We start from the raw sequence: 19,215 nt of genomic DNA on the forward strand, positions 1-19,215 counted from the left end.
AGGCTTCTCGCCAAGCAGGGAGCCCGACGTGGGGCTCGATCCCAGGACCTGGGATCATGACCTGAGCCGAAGGCAGACGCTTAACTACTGAGCCACCCAGGTGCCCCTCCCTGCAATAAGTTTTAAAAAGATGTCTGAATATTATGTTGGACTGTAAATCAACCATGGGGAGGAAGAAGATTGGTCCTAAAAAAAATTTTTTTTTTTAATGATTTCTGTATAATTTCCCTCTTAGATTACTAAAGGTCTTATATTTGGATCTTAAATTACTTAAAATATTATAAAATTCATTTAAAAAATCAATGTAAAATACAATATACAAAAAAACCGTCCATATATAATAACAGCAATGAAATAACAATAGTTTGGAGGGAATTTTTCATTTTTAAAAATTCTACCTTATTAAAAGAGGAGCAGCAATCCAATCCCTCCTTCAATTTCTATATGAACTACTTGCAATTTAGGGGAAATTTACCATAAATTTTGTTAAGATTACTTTAGGAGTTTTTCTTTTATTTTTTAAATTGTGCCAGGTTTGTAAGATCACTTAGAAGACTGCCAAGCTAAGTGTGGAGTGGCTCCAAATGCACCTGACATATGCATATGCACATAAGCCAAAGACAGAGTTAAAAACCAACGCATCTCCATTTCCTTTTTCTTTCATTAACCACAGCCAAAATGTGAAACCAATTTTCTTAGTAAAAGTTTACTATGACTTGTGTACTTTAAAGCACAGGCTTTCAAAATGTAGAGCTAATCATATACAATCAACAGATTACCAGTGGACCATTAAGAACACTGTGATGAGTATTTGACACTGAATGAACACATGGCACACCCCGTCTGTAGAACCATACATGCAGCACACAGAGGTCAGAGGACACACAGTACTGAACACTTACACCCCACGTGGGGCTCTCCCCCCTCCATCACCCCCCTTAGTTGGAAACCTCAACATTTTCTAATTTTGTTACAATAAATATTTGTTGTAAGGCAGTGTGAGCCTCAGCTGTGACGGATCTGCAAGTGAATTACCTGACTCAAAGCTGGGATGGAGCTTGTCTGAGAAGTGGTTTGAGATATGGGACCATTCATCTGTAAAATTGAAAACATCAAACACACCATCATTACAATGTAAAGTAGCATTTTCAAACCACAGTAATTTACCAAAAACAAAACCCACTGAGAAAAACACATTTTTACATGACAAACAATATTCAGAACGATGTAGGAGCCTTGAAACCTAAAATATTATAAAATTCTGACCACCATAAGCAAAATTCCTTGTAGTTTCAATGGGGAAAATTAATAAAAATCTGCTTTGCTTGATAGGGTAAAAATCTTAAAAGCAGTCAAAAAATTTTACAATCCTAGTTAATTCTTTAAATACATACCAGTACAACAAGGTGTAATGTTATTACAGTATTTATAAATCGCCGCATTTTTCTTGGTGATCTAAACTCCAAAAGCTTTTAAGTGTCTAGAGATATGTTTTTTCTCTCCCCTACTACTGACAGCTTCCTCTTACTAGTAAGCTACCCATAAACTTACTCAGAATGTAACACCTATATTTAGGTTGTAAGATATGCCAGAGTTACTACTTTGATTTACTTAATAAATCCAACACAGCATCTGTGATCAGAAGAAGAGAGTGAGGCACCAGGCCAATTCTGGCCTCGACCCACACTCACCAGATGAGCGCTGTCTTTCCCTTCCTGGACTCGCTGGCCCTGCGGTTCAGCCACGACCTTAGTGTCCTGATCAGAAGTCATGAGCTGTTTACTTTGTGGCTGCACTGGGAGAAGCTGAATGGCAACCGTAGAATGCTGTAAAACAACAAAAGACAATACATCAGTAACCTGAAGTACAAAATACAATGGATTCTTAAAATTAAGTTACTAGGAAGTCTTAAAATTCTCAGGTTTTCCAGAACATGTGTTTATCCCTCTGGAGTCTAAATAGCTTATTTATTTATTTACTTATTTATTTTTAATTTGGGCTCCACTCCCAGCATGGAGCCCAACACAGGGCTTGAACTCATGAACCTGAGATCAAGAGCCCAGGAGACATCAAGAGCCAGCTGCCCAACTGACTGAGCCACCCAGGCGCCCCTGCAGTCTAAGTAGTTTAAAGAAATCTACCCATAGGGGCGCCTGGGTGGCTCAGTCGGTTAAGCGTCTGCCTTCGGCTCAGGTCATGATATCAGGGTACTGGGATCGAGCCCCACGTCGGTGGTCCCTGCTCAGCGGGGAGCCTCCTTCTCCCTCTCCCCACTGCTCGTTCTCTCTCTCTGTCTTAATAAAATCTTAAAAAAAAAAAAAAGGAATTTGCCCATAATTTACACCTTTGTACTAACCCAAGAATATACTAAGACTAGAAATCATGTGCTAACACATACAGACCCACTCATGCCCAGAAAACAGAAGATTATAAAATTAATAGAACTCCAATCTGTGATTTGATGAATCTCAAATTTATATATATCGTTTTGACTGGACCCATTAATTTCATTTTGTTCCAAGACAATAGTTTTAAAGAGAAATAAACAGTAATTAGTTAAAAAGGAATCCCTTCAAAATCCTGACCCACACAAACCGAAAACCACCTCAAGACAGCAGGACCAGTGCTGCAAAGCAGGCTTTCCAAAGCATTGGCTCAGCTCAACAGTTAAGAGACTGAACTTCAAACAAGAGATCTCATTTGATTTTCCCAAAAAGCGTAAATAATAACTCTTGTTCATGAGAGACAACAATATTCATGATTTCGTATGATCAGCATGAGAACCAGGGTTCCCAGACATCCGGGGCTGACCTCTGGTGTTTCCCTCTTTCTGCAGCAAGCTGAGCTGCCTCACAGCACCACTAGGACTGGCTTTAATCCAGGTACCTCTCAGGCTCTTCTGAAAACACAGCATCCACATGCCAGATACAGAGATTTAAAAGCTAGCTATTTCTGTCTCACAAGGTAACCATGCAGGTTTTTAGTTTCTACGATGTGCTCCCTACTCTCAGTAACCTGCTTAGGATAAATTCCCAAAACCCTTGTTAATGAAATAATCTGATGATCAAAGGTAATCTCATCCAACAGTCAACTCTATCATCAGCCACAAAAGCACAAAATCACTTCCGTGCTGTTTGACAGGTTTGGCAATATAAACTGCTAGAAGAAACCCTTGAAAACAAAATCAGTTTCACAGAGGTCAATGTCTTCCAAAACACAGGATGAGTATCAGGTGTTAAAACTGTACAAGTTTGCAATATGTGAAACTATCACAGAAACAGACATCGAGGGGCACCTGAGTGGCTCAGTTGCTGAAATGTCTGCCTTCAGCTCAGGTCATGATCCCGGGTTCCCTGCTTCTCCCTCCCCCTTCACTCCCCCCCACCACTTGGTTCTCTCTCTCAAATAAATAAATAAAACAAAGAAAGGGAGGGAGGGAGGGAGTGGGGGAGAGAGAGAGACAGAGAGAAACAAACAAATGGATATCGACTCTCCCCAAACACCAAATCCAGAAAATGAAGTCATGGGATGCTAACTAGACCGACAAGTCACAGAAGGTGTTATAGACACTTTTACCACTATGAACTTCTAGATTTGTAAGATTCTCAAAGAAAAACAATGTTTGGTTAAAAACAAGGTAAGATAGCCAAAAGGGGGAAAAATTCAACTGTAAGAATCCTTTATTACAACTACTACCTATATTTTTTTCAGTCAGTGATTCTGTGCCTCCTGATAGAACCAGCAGCAAGGCCAGGAAGTGGTCTTGCAAAACAAACAAACAAACAATATCCACAACCCAGGATGTGGTCTTATTACAAACTTAGAGCAAACAGGAGCACTGCGGATCACAGGGGTGCGGAATATCTGGACAAGCAGCCTGGCTTCCTCGACACCACAGGACACAAGATGCACATACTGGCCAAACCATGGCTTTACTTGGTTTGTATGGCTTTATTTGATTCAAACAAACAACAATCAGGGAAGCAGTACCGATGGGATTATTGATGGTATCAAAGAATTACTGTATTTTCTAAGATGTGAGAATGATGCTGTGGTTATATTTAATTATTAAAAAAAGAGGCCTTATAGAATTGCATATTGAAATAATTTACAGGGGCAATAAGACGACGTCTGGAATTTTCCTCAAAATAGTATATGGGGTAGAGACGTAGGAGTTTGTATTTGTTCCCCTTGGAAGAGGGGTATGTATGGGGGTTCAGGATTCGATCCAGTCTACTCATGCATGCTTGAAACGTTCCATGACAAAAGGTTAAAAAAGGCAGCATGGCAGTGTCCTAGTACAACAGACACGGCAGGCCTGGTCTGTCCCAGGCCTCCTATGCACAAACAAGTAATCCTGACGTCACACCACACGACCTCTTAATGACTGACCTAACATGAACTGTTTTTCAAAAGTCCTACACCTGGAAAGAGGGCTTACTGATCTCCACCTCGTTTAAGCAGCACAAAAAGTACAGAGCATTAAAATCAGACTTTATCAAATGTCTGAATCTAAAATAAGGACAGAGTACGATGATGCAACACTGACAACAGTTCAATAAATAACAAAACCACCTTTTCATTACTCATTCGAGAGACCAAAACCACCCTGAGACTTACACCATTTAAACTACTGCTTCCAGGAACGGCCAAAGAGCAGGTCTCTAGGTTTTAAAGAGAAATATGCAAGGGGTGGGGGGAGGGATGAGAGGAATTTATCACCAAAACAAAGCATTTGCCAGCGTAAGACCTAGGAGTTTGAAAACCTGATAGTGTTCAGAGGCAGCCTTCACAAAGCCTTCCTGAGCTGAACAAAAGGGCTTATTTCCCTGATTTGATTTCATCTCTCAATGTGAAAAGGCAAAGAGATGAAGTCAAAGGGCCCTCCCTCTTTTCCTGTGGTCTCTATGCTAGCCGGACAAAGCTACACCTAAAAGTTTAATCAATCTTATTAAACACTTGGGAGAGCATGGTTCTCTCAGAGCTGTTCCTACAGAATCCTTTCCCCATATACCAGAAATGTCTGTTTCATAACGAAACATTCATTAAGGTCTCGGGGGTCCCATCTACGACCTCCCATGGCATTCAGCGGTCACTTCTTCAAGCTGTGACAAGTCCTCAGTCTTTGCTCCTCTTTTCTGGGCACTTCCAAGAGTGCTGGTTACTGCTTCTGTCACACAAACCCGGGCCACCTCGCCATGAAAGCGAGGGCGTCAGTGAGCTCGCCTGCGGTGGCAGCACAGAAGCAACAGAAAAGGAAGGGCAGGGCTCTCGCGGCCACAGATAAGCAACGCGCAGAGCTTATAAAGAACCAACGGGTAACAAACTCGTTAGGATCCACACACCACACTGGTCACCTCTGGGGGTTCTCAGGACACCAACTCACTTTTCCAAAGATTTCTAAAGGCAAACAGTCATTAGTGTGCCTTTCCTGGATGACTACTGCTGCATAACCAAGTAGCTGGTCAGGGCAAGCTGCTCTCTATACAGGAGCCACAATTAATAAACAGTGAAAGACCAAATTAGAAAATCAAACTATCTGCAACATCTAATGAAATAACAAAGCAATAACCACTGATGTCTGCTAAAGCCTGGTGGAGAGCTGATGGAGAACTTCATAATGGTTGGATCAGATGGACACTAAAGCGACTTTTCAATCCCCATCAAAAAAGTGGAACTAGGTGTTATATTCTTCTTGATGTGAGGAAAGAGCACTGTTTATCAAGTATTCTTGCCAAAAAAAGAACCTGTAGCTAATCAAACCTCTAGATTGGGCTCCCAGTTTAAAGGAAATTCTGGGGCAATACATGTTAAATCACACCAACACAAAGCCATTAGCTAAACCCAAAATGTGGGGCATTCTAGATAGACAGATGACCTCATTTCTGCAGCAAACTGAAGACATGGGAAAATGGGAGAGATTTTTATTGCCACAAAATACAAAAGTTTTAACCAAAATAACTTTATGTGAGAACTGTATCTGGATTGAAATAAATTAACTTTAGAATGACATTTTTGACAGGAAAAATTGACTGTTGCCTAGGTAATAAAGGATATTATAGAATGATTATTAATTCCATTGGGCGCAATCCAGGTGCTGCGTCTGTTTAAAGGTCTTATCTGGGAGACATATAAACTAAAAGACAGATGACATTACATACCCAGAATTTGCTTTAAAATATGCTAACAATTTTTTTTTTTTTTTTTTGGTAAATTTAAGAGAAGAAACAAAAACACAAGAATGCAGCAAGTGGCTGGCAGCTGAAGCCAGATGACGGGCACACAGAGGGCTGCTCCACCACCCACCCTCTCTACTTCTGTGGTTAAAAACTCCCACAATGAAAAGTAAAAAGAAAAATCTGACTAGGACTGGTGCAGTTACAGAGAAGAATGGCCAAGGTTATATGAAAAGACTATTTAAACACTCCTCACTTTTCAAACTATGTATTTGTGTAAGGTCAGATTTCCTTCTCATCCTTCAACCAAAATAATGTATCACTAACAGATCAAATGCAGAAACAGAGAATTCACCTGAAAGTCTATTAGACATTGAAGAGATTTATAAAAATATAAAACAATGCCATTCTCCTCATTAAATTATTTTTTGTTTTGGAAAAGATTGTTACCTTTTCATAACCAATGTTATTTATATTACATGTAATGGCTTTGTTATTATTGCCAAAGAAAAATTTCTTTTTAAATTTGAGTCTTAATTTTTAATACAAATACACAGATAAGTCCTATAAACTAAAGTTCTTAAAGATCCTCAATAATGTTTCAAAGTGCAAAGAGGCCCCAAGACCACAATGTTTGAGAACCACCAACAGGAGACAAAACTAGTCCTGATGTACAGATGCCTGGTGTTCATGGAGAGGAGACACCCTATGTTCACGGATGGGAAGACATGGTATTCTGACGACAACACTCCCCACGTCTACAGAGTCAATGCAATCCCTATCAAAATCTCCCCTGCCTTTTCTGCAGAAATTGATGAGCTGATTCTAAAATTCCTATGGAAATGCAAGGGACCCAGAATAGCCAAATAATCTTGCAAAGGACAAAGTTGGAAGACTCACACTTCCTAATTTCAAAACTTACTACAAAACCATAGCAATTAAGATAGTGGGTACTGGCATAAGGAGAGACCTACAGATCAACAGACAGAATTGAGAGCCCAGAAATAAACCCTCACATTTATGGCCAGTTAATTTTCAAATTGGTACCAAGACCATTTGATGGGGAAAGAAAACTCTTTTCAACAAATGGTGCTAGAAAAACTGGGTATCTACATGCAAAAGAATGAAGGTGGACCTCTATATCACTCTATTTATAAAAATTAATTCAAAATGGATCAAACACCTAAATATGGGGCACCTGCCTGGTTCAGTGGGTGGAGCGTGTAACTCTTGATCGCAGGGTTGTGAGTTTGAGCCCCACGCTGGGTATAGAGATTACTAAAGAGTAAAATAAACTCAAAAAAAAAAAAAACCAAAAAACAAAAACCCCCACCTACATGTAAGAGCTAGAACTACAAAGCTCAGAAGAAAACATAGGAGTAAATCGTGAGCCTGGATCAGGCAATATCTTCTTAGACAGGACACCAAAACCACAAGCAACAGAAAAAAAAATAAATTGGTCTTTATCAAAATAAAAAACTTTTGGGCTTTAAAGCACACCACCAACAAAGTGAAAAGATAACCCAAGAGAATGGAAAAAAATATTTGCAAATTACATACTTCATAAAGGATATGTGTATATATACAGAGAAAGAGAAGAGTGTGTTCTTAAAACTCAATTATAAGAGAAAATAAGTAAAAAAAACTGGCAAAGAGTCTGAACTGACATTTTCCCAAAAACATACAAATGGCCAATAAGTACATGAAAAGATGCTCAACATCATTAGTCATTAGGGAAATGCAAATCAAAACATGAAATACCACTTCAAACTCATTGGAATGGATATAATCAAACACACAAATAACAAGTGTTGGCAAGGACTAAAGAACTGGGCTCTTAATACAGTGCTGGTGGGAATGTAAGATGGCACAGCCACTCTGGTAAACAGTTCCAGATGTTGAACACAAAGTTATCATATGACCCAGCAATCCCATACCTAGGTACATACCCAAGAGGACAGAAACCACATATCATCACCAAAACTTGTAAGTGAATATTCACAGCAACATAACAGCCAGAAAGTGGAAATAACTCAAACAGTAAACTATTAGAGGTTAAGGTCCTTATTTTCATACATGTGCTTGGCTTACTTCAGTGGATCTGCGAATAACAATGATAGAATCATAGTTTGAGAATTTGGTAATTTCTAAAACAATCAAAGATATCATTCTCCTGAACATGAATTTTTTTTTCCTGCTTACAAGAGGGTGGTGTGTAAACAGACGATTTGTTTGTGTATCAGAAATCCAAAAAGGGAAAGTATTAGCATTTGGATCTCTGTTATGCAATGATTACTCTAAGTGCTTTACAGGTTACTGAGTCAACTTCAATTCTCTTAGTGAGGTCTCCTGCCCACTTAGCAGACTGGGAAAATGAGTTCCGAGATGACTCAGTCAAGTTCACAGAGGTGCTTAAGTCCAGTGAGCTAATCCATATACACACATAATTTCTGCTCTTCAACTCTCTGTGCCCACAAAGGAATTCGGCAGTGCAGGCAGCTCACCCTATCAATCCACACCAATGTGCATGCCCACCATGACACGACCTCAAAGTACCTGCAGTTTCCTTAGCTGGTCTTCATTCCTTCTTCCCTTCTATGGGGATAATTCATATTGTACCAGTGCACAGATTATGATTTTAGCATTTAAAATAAGCACTTTTTAAAAAAACAACATGGTGCATAAATATAAGCCAAATACTTCATCTTTTTATACAACAGTGACCTGATTCAATGCCAAAAGAAAAATTCACTGTGTTGAGATATGATTTGTTGCACCTTACTGGGGAATTTTGTAGTGTATAGATCATTTTTTGCTTTATCAGTTGACCTTGAAATGTAAACATTTCATATGAGATGAAATTCTACCATATGGGGGCCAAATAAAAGACCCCTTTTCTCAGTCTAAAAACATTCTTCTGAAGTCAAGAAGTCTCCACTTCTACAGACCACCCTCCATTCTCTATATTCAATACTTCCCTGTCTCTCTTTGCACATTCTCTTCTCCTTGTCTGGAACATTCCTCCCTCCTTGAAGGCATTCAACATTCCTCTCTCACTCCTTCTCCATGTACTCACAGCCTTCTCTGTTCTTCAGGGCACTGACCACATCTGTGCTTCTCCCCTACTATCCTCAGTCTCTTTAAGGAATCCATGTGTTTCATCTCCTTACCTATTAGGATACAACAGAAATATGTATCCCACCAATGATATGTTACAATTTACCCCCAAGAGAGTCCTTTTGTCAGTAACACTCATATACAGGTGGTTTAGCTGCAGTGTTGTCTAAACACTCTTGCTTCTGTATTTGCATCCACAAAATGAGGGAAAAGTCAAGTTTGCTAAGGTATCTTCTAATTCCACTAGTCTGCAGTTGAGAGCAAGAAGTTCAGGGACAGAGCCTGAGCAAAGGAGCTGGACAGTACAAGATGCTACCACACAGACATGCCTTCTAAGAACTCCCACATTAACAGCTAGGACTGTTTTACAAAAAACAGTAAATGAATATTCAACTAGATAAGTCAACAGTTTTATCCAAATATGGAAAATGGGCGGTTAAGAACTTTAAGAGTCTCATGCTCTACCGACTGAGCTAGCCGGGCAGTTGGTTAAGAACTTTAGAGACTGCCCTAATTAAGTACTATATGGGTTTGAGAATCAATTAGAAATCCCTTTCAGAATCAATTAGAAAAGCCAAAATCTGTTACTTGCAATGTCTAAACATACTTAGTAGAAAGACAGTTTACCTACCAGACCTCTGAACCTGAAACTCATTGGAAAAAACAGAAATGGGCAAAGAAGCTAAATCAAATCATTAAAGCACAATCACAGCATTTGCGGATTTGGAAGGGCATTTGTTAGTAACTTTCTTTTAGGAACTCAATATGCACACCTCTAAATGTAAGTGTAAGAAAATAAAATAACATGATAGGAATTACAGCTCCTCATTCACTCGCTCTATGCTGCAGGTTGCATTATATCATTTATCTCGCGGCTGAGCGGCTGCCTGCATCGCTCTGTAATATTTAAAATGCATATTCCTGTCTTCAGGGAGATTAGTCTGTGTACCTTCCACAGCACCTTACAAAGATCACATATTCAACGGCATCTGCAGGCTTGAAGAGTGAGGACATTTATAGAGCAACAGCTGTTTCCAGGAGAGCAGTTACTCTGGCTCTTTGTTTTCTCAGATTCAGTATCTCCATGACAGTCCATTTCTTTCCAGAGCTTTCTCCCACTAACTGTGGCACTCAAAGACACAGACGAATGAAAGAAAGAATCCAACCTTGGTAGAGTGGTTGTTCAATTACACATTTAAACTGGCACCCGGTAGGGAAATAGTCTTAAACAGATGCTGCCAGTAAGCTTCCAGATTAATTTTTTAAATGTCCTTTTACACGTGTACACCTGTACTTCTACTGAAAGAGATGGCAGTGGGAAAAGGTAACTTATTTTTTACAGTTCCATCTGATTCTGCTCCTAGAGAGGGCATAAAATCAGACACAAGACACACTTATTTCTAAGACAAACAGGACTGGAGAAGTACCTACATGAGAAGTAAACCCCAAAAGTTACATTTAAAAATTTTCCCACTAATTGCTTTTTAAAATTTATTTAGAAATTCCACACACAATCAGAAAGGTCCCTTCCAGCTTTATGAATAAACTGGTTCGTGGCAGGACGCCTGGGTAGGTCAGCCGGTGCAGCGCCGACACTTGATTTCAGCTCAGATCATGATCTCAGGATTGTGAGATGGAACCCTACACTGGGCTCCCCGCTGGGCATGGAGTCTGATTAAGATTCTTTCTCTCCCTCTCCCTCTGCCCCTCCCCCTACTACCTCAAAAAAAAAAAAAATTGGTTCATGACATGTTACCTCACCCTGGAGAGGTCAATTATTTGAAAAGATCATTTTAGCTGGAATTCTTATTAAAATACAATACAAAACAGAGTTTAGGTCATCTCATTAACTCTCTGGTTACAAGCATTTTTGACAAAGTCCAAACTACCAGTCCAATACTTGGTTATAAAGAAGCCTAAATAAAATATTATTTGGAACAAGGGAAACAATACGAAGATAAAAAATCCTATCTCTTACTTTGCATGTGAATGTGATGGTTATTTTGTAAAAGAGGGCACAAAGCTGAGGTGGGCTATCATATCCTTAGAGATAGGGCCTTTCTGCCCTCAAAGTAGCATTTCTTCCTCTGACCATGAGTCATTCCTTTCCAGTAGAAGACCATCTCCTAAAACAGATACACACCTTTTCCCCCAAGGGAAGCAGATGGAAAGGGTAACCACGTTAGGCCTATCTATAGAGGGCGCAAGTTCAGCTAATCCACACACCTGCCTAAACACTACCGGAAGTGCTACACCAAACCTGCGGCCTCCACAGGACAAAATGCAGCCTGTCTACTTCATGTAACCTAAAATGGAAGGAGTAAAATAGAAGAACAATTTTTCACAAAGATGTCCAATTCCATAGATGAAAAGCTAACTGTCCTGAGTCCAGCCTGTTTAGAATGTATTCTGACCTCCATCTGTCTATCCACCATTTTCCCATTAAAAACCACTTCCCGGGGCGCCTGGGTGGCTCAGTTGGTTGAGCGACTGCCTTCGGCTCAGGTCATGATCCTGGAGTCCCGGGATCGAGTCCCACATCGGGCTCCCTGCTCGGCGGGGAGTCTGCTTCTCCCTTTGACCCTCCCCCCTCTCATGTGCTCTCTCTCATTCTCTCTCTCTCAAATAAATAAATAAAATCTTAAAAAAAAAAAAAAAAAAAAAAAACCACTTCCCATGTTGCAAACCATAAGCCTGGGCTGCCACAGGAGCGGGCCAGGCTGACAGCCCACTGAACCGCTCTGGCCTTATTCAGGCCCCCTCAGTCCCGGGATCAGTCGGCTCGTCAGCTGCACAGGCTCTTTCGGGTCGATGTGCTCCTCTTCTGCCATCTCTTTACCACACACAACCTCCTGATAGCAGGCCAAGTGTGTCTAGAGTCCAGAGGAGAAAAAAACAGCTTACTGCTGGCATTTCGTCTGCATTATCACCTCACGGACAAAGAGCAGAACTGCCTCATTCAATCTCTTGCAGAATTTATTCCCTGGGGAACTGCATATGTGTAGCTCTCCCTTGTTTTTGTTAACTTCATTTTGAACATGGGATCATTCTCCTGAGATGATCCATACTCTTCCTAAGAATCCTCACTTTCTCTCATTTACATTTGAACACAAAAAATGCTGCCAGCCAAAAGTAGTATCAATGTATACCTGCACCAAGGAAAGGTCAGAATCAACACCACAAAAAAGTCTTTGAAGAGACCTAGAAGTCCTCTTCAGAAAAAAAAAAACTCTGGCTAGGACGTTGCTTCAACCCTTTTCAAAAGAAAAGTCTCCATTCACCTCAGCGTTCTCGCCCATCTTTCATTTCTCTGAGGACTGCCGATCACATTTTATCACCCTTTCCAATCTACTGTCACATAACTACAACTTTTCAACTGAAAGTGGATGACACGGTGGTGGTGAGCAACCTTAGAAGTGAGCATGCTGGCCAAGGTCCGAGCTGGACAGCGGCTCAGAGCGCACTTAACCCTGTGCTGATCTGACTACGCATGCTGATTACGCCCAGGAGGGCGCCAAAGAGTCAGAACTAGATGCGATAAAATTGTCTCAAGTCCGGAACTATACAGAAAGTGGTTTACTTTAAAAAAAAAATTAAATTTAAGAAAAACCAACACAGCGGGGCGCCTGGGGGGCTCAGTCGTTAAGCACCTGCCTTCGGCTCAGGTCATGAATCTCAGGGTCCTGGGATCAAGCCCCACATCGGGCTCCCTGCTCCGCGGGAAGACTGCTTCTCCCTCCCCCACTCCCCCTGCTTGTGTTCCCTCTCTCGCTGTGTCTCTGTCAAATAAATAAATAAAATCTTTAAAAAAATAAATATAATTTTATACGTCAATTATATCTCAATAAAGGCAGACGCTTAACCATCTGAGCCACCCAGGCGCCCAAGGATGTTAAATTTTAAAAAAAGCTTTACTTTGGGAAAAGGTACTTCTGACCTATGTTAATCAATAACCAATTAATCAAAACAAAGCAAGAACATCCTAAATGTGTAGTGTTTCTCCAAATGAAGGATAATGAAATTCAGTGAGTCGTGAAAACATTCCCAAGCGTGTGCAGGGCTCTAAGTCAAGAGCTGTTTGAGCCAACAGATGGTAGTGATAAAGATGACAACAGGAGCACCTGGGTGGCTCAGTCAGTCAAGTGTCTGCCTTTGGCTCAGGTCATGATCTCAGGGTCCTGGGATCGAGCCCCGCATTGGGCTCCCTGCTCAGCAGGGAGTCTGCTTCTCCATCTCCTTCTGCTGCTCCCCCTGCTTGTTGCTCTCTCTCACTCTGTCAAATAAAATCTTAAAAAAAAAAAAAAGGATGACAACTTACCTTCCCCAAGTCCTCACTACAGACCTACAGACATTCCCTAAAATCCTGCTATGTGAATAGGCAAATCATCTTCCTTAAAAATTAAAAGCCATGGGGTGCCTGGGTGGCTCTGGGTTAAGCGCCCGACTCTGTATTTTGGCTCAGGTCATGATCTCAGGGTCCTGGGATGGAACCCCACATCAGACTCTGACCTCAGCAGGGAGTCTGAAGATTCTCTCTCCCTCTCCCTCTGCCCCTCCACTGCTCAAGCTGTCTTGCTGTCTTTTTCTTTCTCAAATAAATAAGTCTTTAAAAAAAAAAAATTAAAAGCCATTTAACAGCTTTCTAAGTGGTGATAAAATATGCCTTATTTCAAGACCTACATTAATGTGCATCCCTCCTTTCTTGAATTTAGTATTCCTAACAAACGTATATTTCTTAGCACTTTGGTGAAAGAGAGGGAAATACTCTGTAACAATTATAATCCCACATAGCTCTTGAAAATCAGACCTCCTAAATCAACGCTAGGGACCCAAATACAACCTGAACATAAGACAACTTGAAAAAACTTCATGAAAATAACCAAGTTTTTCTCAGTAGTTTCTACATCAAAGGTTTGGAGTGGGGCGCCTGAGTGGCTTAGTCAATTAATCGTCTGCCTTTGGCTCAGGTCATAATCTCAGGGTCCTGGGATGGAGCACCACGTCAGGAGTCGGCTTCTCCCTCTCCCTCTGCCTCTGCCCCTCCCCTGGCTCATGTTCTCTCTCCCACTCATGCTCTCACTCACACTCTTGCTCTGTCTCTCTCAAATAAATAAATCTTAAAAAAAAAAAAAAAAGGTTTGGAGAAAAAACAACATATTAACTGAAGGAGCACTGGTTATCTATCTGTGGTCTGGATCCCATTTCCTCCTCTTTTCCTGTATCTTCACTTCTTCCTCCCATCACTGTTCAAACATGCCTTGCCTAGGCTGTCTCTGAAGACAGAACACACAAGGGAGATGAGTGGAAACCTCAGAGAAGCAGGGACAGGGAAGGATAAAAGCGAGGGGCTGGGGGCCTCCCAGGCAGGATGCAGCCTCTCTGAGGACGCCATTCTGCCAGGATGGCCAGCTGCCTGCTTGCTACTAAAGACATACCCCATGGCCTCTGCACACTCTCTTCCTCAGCCTTGGGCAACACTTAAACTCACACATGCCTGCTCCCACCCCCACCCCCTCCCCTGGCTTCTCATCCGCCATGGAGGCTCTTCCTCCGCACTAAGTGCAGTAAAAGCTCTCTTGCCCTATGTGATTGGAAGTAACTGTAAATTAAAGTAGGTAATTCTAAAAACCCATACATGAACTCTTAACCATTTTAACTTGTATATGCTCCTTCACTTGGGTTTTTTTCTTAGGCTGAGCCAGTCTATCAAAGCCTTCTTTTCTTCTCACATAAACCATAATGCATCACCTAAAACTTTCACTTTCTCTCTTTAAAGTACAACTTATTTTAAAAATGTGAGTGGTACAGTCCTTCTAAAATAATTATTCTCCAATTTTTTATAATTGTCTTACCCATAGACCTAAGTTAATAGTTTTCTTAGTGATTTGTTTTTACTGAGACACTCCAAAGTTTTCAAATTAGTTTTCCTATGAATGTTTTTGCACTATTTTTATCAATTTATATTAGTTAAATCATGTAACTGCAGTAAGGAGTACAACTGCCCTGAACGAGTTTGGGAACGCATTGAACTGGCTTTTGTAAGCCGACAACCTAACTGGCAGGGAGAGAAAGAGGGCGGCGGAAGCAGACAGCGCCCCACCTCACCGGGCCTGAGCCATGCTCCCCTGCACTCTGTGTTCATTGGCTTCAGTGAACACCACAGGCTGAGTATCAGTGCAACTAAGCAAATATCCGCTGACCATTTTTTGACCTAGAGACTCCTCAAAATCAATTGTTTAAAAAAATCCATTCCCACCACCCTTCTTATTTAAGACAAATAAACAAAAACTGACAATCCCTCCATCTCAAGGAAAGAGAGCATATCATCTATCCAGCTGCCCAAAACCAGAAACCTACACATACATTTTTAACCTCTTCCTCTCAAATAAGCCTTTATCTATCTCTCGATCTCTATTACTGATAAATTGCTCAGATAACCATCATCTCTGAACCAGATCACTACCCCAACTTCTTATGTATCTCCAACCCCACCAATTCTTCACAGCTGACCTTTCTTAAACAGGAGACTGTCTTCCACCCTGTAGTTGACATCCCCGAAGGCCTGCACTTGGGACTCCCCATCTTCCCCACTGCCTGGGGTGCAAACCCTTGACACCCAGTGACAGAGTGTGTCAAATGCACACTGTCTCTCTCCAATGCTGGGGGGGGCAGGAATGTCTACCTTCTTGGCCACTGTATTCCTGACACAGCACCTAAGGGAGTAAAATCTCAGCAAATATGTGTTTTTTAGTCACTGTGTCTGTCACGCAATAAACATGTGGGAATAAATTCTTGGTATTTAAAATGATGATTCCAAGTAAAAGCCTCTGTTGCTGCATACTACAAATAATATGTTAACGTGGGAAAAGGCAGTATTTTTAGGTTGGGGTAAAATTACTGTGGGTTCATTTTCATTTCATTTCAGATACTCTCTAGGTGCTGTATGTATGTGTGCATATGTATGTTCTTGGAATCTAACCATACAGAAGAGTTAAATACAAAGTGATGTTGACAATAAAAAATTACAATTAATTACCAAAATAACAACAAATCCTTGAAGTTCCCACGTGGCAAACATACTAAAACTATTGCTTGTATTGAAGGTAGAGGTTATTAAAGATCTTTTTGAAAATCTGCTAAAAGCTGAGTCCTTCCACTGGAAAAAGAGACATGTACCAGAAATGTTACACACAGACTCAGAAGTTCAAGGATCCCCCAATCTACCTTATGAACAACAAGCTGGGCATCTGAGGAGGAGGTCAAAAGCAGGGGCTCGAGGCACACCCAGCACCCGGACTCCCCCACTAACCAGGTAGTGATGCTGGGCACACCCACCTTACCTGCTGTGAGCATGTTTAGGGCAGGTACAGCACAGAGCATGATTAAACCAATGCAGTCATTACTAATTACTAGGCAGCCAGAGACCCAACCCAGGGAGCCACGAAGCACCACAGTGACTCACAAAGTAGCAGCCAGAGCCCAAGACCAGGGCTCAAATGCCAGGTATGACAACTGAACATGCTTTCACATTTCCCAACATGACCATGCTAATCAGATAATACTGAAATACAATGAATACCACCTAACATGAAGTGTTCCTTATAAAAGTGACACTACTCTTAAAAAAAGAATTTAAGTTCCATAGTTATGGGTTCAAAAATACTACTTTAGATCATCTTTCAGTCTGATATACAAAGGATGTGTTTCCTAGGCATAATACCATTTCCATTTTAGAAATAACTGGATCACAACTCCTCAGGAGTATAGCTCAACAGATGAACATAACAACACCATAAAAGTTCCAAGCAACCTATCAGAGTCAGCATCAGCTCCAGTAATTCTGAATGACTGTACAGCAAGGTAAATGACTTCTCTCAGTCTTGGGATGTGGGGAGCCCCTGACCCCAATGACACTCACTATAAAAAGTACTATTAAAACTTTCTGGTTAAAACCAGCATTTCTGAAGCTTAGCTGGGCTGTGTGGCATTAGCCACAGATATATCAGGTTACTTGGACCTAACGCATAGGTAGGACACCTAAACTGTCCAAGAGTTGGCTCCTGTTTGCAATGGACTTAGAAGAAACTATATAGACCCCATTTTCTGCTCTTCATCATGTCATGTAAAGCAAACTGTCTCCAGGCCTCAGTTTTCCAAACAGCAAAACAGGTGTTCTGAAAAACAAAAACAAGCAAGGATTTTGGGTCCTCTGAATTCCAAGCCAAATACATTGCTGAGGGTGAGAACTGTGGCAATCTGCATTCATTTCTCACATTTTGTAGGCAAGCGAAAGGCTGTTAAAATCTGAAGTCATTGCACACAGCAGGAAGCAAGCAAAAACAGTTGTTGAGGATAGTAAACTAAAAGCCAGGAGAGGTGGTACAGTGCTCACCTAAGTAACCCTCTCTCAGGTCTGAGCTCCTCTTCACAAAAAGGTGAGGAGTATGAACACAGGGGCTGACACTTCCAGAGCCTAAACATGAAGCCCTGCACAGTAGTGTGGATATCAAGGTTTAAAACCGTCTGTGCGGTTTAGGAAGGAAACCACCAAATTTATAGGAATTTCCTCAAACTATTTCCCAAAGACAATATGTAAACTGCAGTCTTTAATATATGATGCAAATTGGAAGACCTATTAGTGCCTTCCAAAGTTGATTTAAAGCCACTAAGTTAAATTATCTAAAATGACAAATATCCTTACTTTTCTTAAAATAAATGTTATTTCAATGTTTTTAAAAACAGTTTAATAGCAGCTTTAAGATTCTGCTTTATAAACGTAAAATGCCAACTTAAAATTCTGTAGCATACATAAAGTTAACGCTTCCACCAATTTCAGTTTTTCTTTTGAAATCCCAGTGTTAAGCATCTTACGTTGAGTTCTGTAATTAAGAGTGCAATGCAGGACTGAGCTCAGAGAGGACACCAAAGGCACAAGGCCTCTGACACTTGCTAACTAGCTGCAGTCTGCATTAACTTTATACTACTGTGGGCTTCAGTATGAGTCCTTAAAGCTCCAAAATCCTATTTCCTGGTAGTTATTTCAGAAACAAGTTAACATATCTTAGTTAATAAAATAAAGTAGACCAAAACTCAGTCTCAGACAATGACTGTCCTACTCCAAACTGTTACTACACTCACACAGAACATTGTAGGAATAGTGTAAAAGAAGGAAAGCTTTCCCTCTCAGTCTTCTAACTCCACAGTGAACAATGGTGCTGATGAAAACAAAATTCTCCCTGCAACTGGATTAGGGCTGATTAAATGTACTATAATTATTATTAAACACTTGGTAAATACATTGTTCACAAGTTTTCCATAAACTTACCTAACCGCACCAACACACCAAAATGTAAATTGGAAGTTAATGATCCACTTTTATTTGCTCTGCTCATAAAATCACCTAGTAATACAATTTGTGGCCATAAACGACCCCCAGAAAACATCTGACCTATGACTTTTTACCTTGAGCTGTAATCTTGCATTTTCATGAAAAACAGTGAGTTAACAGATCAAAAACCTCCACAGTGACAAGCACTCTCAATGTTAACTTTTTTTTTTTTAAAAGATTTTATTTATTTATTTGACAGAGTTAGCGAGAGCAGAAACACAAACGGGGAGAGGGAGAAGCAGATGTGGGGCTCGATCCCAGGACCTGGGATCATGACCTGAGCTGAAGGCAGGCGTTTAACGACTGAGCCACCCAGGTGCCCCTCAATATTCTGAACTTCAAAGGCAAAGTGCCAAGAATGTCCCGGGGCCTGACTCAAACCACTAAAACTTATGGTCATTTAGGACCTCAAGGCATTCTTGTGCAGGAAGACACTTCACTCTGAAGTGGAGTTTCACCAGGTCACAAAGACTTAAATTCTGCACGCCTGGCTGCTTCTGCAGTTTTGTGTGGTGAATGTATTTTCTTTTTTCT

At 40.8% G+C, this 19,215-nt stretch overlaps 1 protein-coding gene across 2 annotated transcripts in view; it reads right to left on the bottom strand.

Moving 5' to 3' along the window:
* LARP4B (La ribonucleoprotein 4B) overlaps window positions 1-19,215 on the bottom strand; it is an 87,784-nt gene that overhangs the window by 60,672 nt on the left and 7,897 nt on the right. For both annotated transcript variants that reach the window (XM_032425546.1, XM_032425547.1), the window contains exons 2-3: window positions 1,692-1,826; window positions 1,036-1,095 (exon numbers count right to left, since the gene is read on the bottom strand). In XM_032425546.1, coding sequence (XP_032281437.1) covers window positions 1,036-1,095; window positions 1,692-1,772 — 141 coding nt within the window. In that variant the 5' untranslated portion in view covers window positions 1,773-1,826. The remainder of the gene's footprint in view (window positions 1-1,035; window positions 1,096-1,691; window positions 1,827-19,215) is intronic.

This window comes from Phoca vitulina, unplaced genomic scaffold (genome assembly GCF_004348235.1).
Source record: "Phoca vitulina isolate PV1807 unplaced genomic scaffold, GSC_HSeal_1.0 scaffold33, whole genome shotgun sequence".
NCBI lineage: Eukaryota > Metazoa > Chordata > Mammalia > Carnivora > Phocidae > Phoca > Phoca vitulina.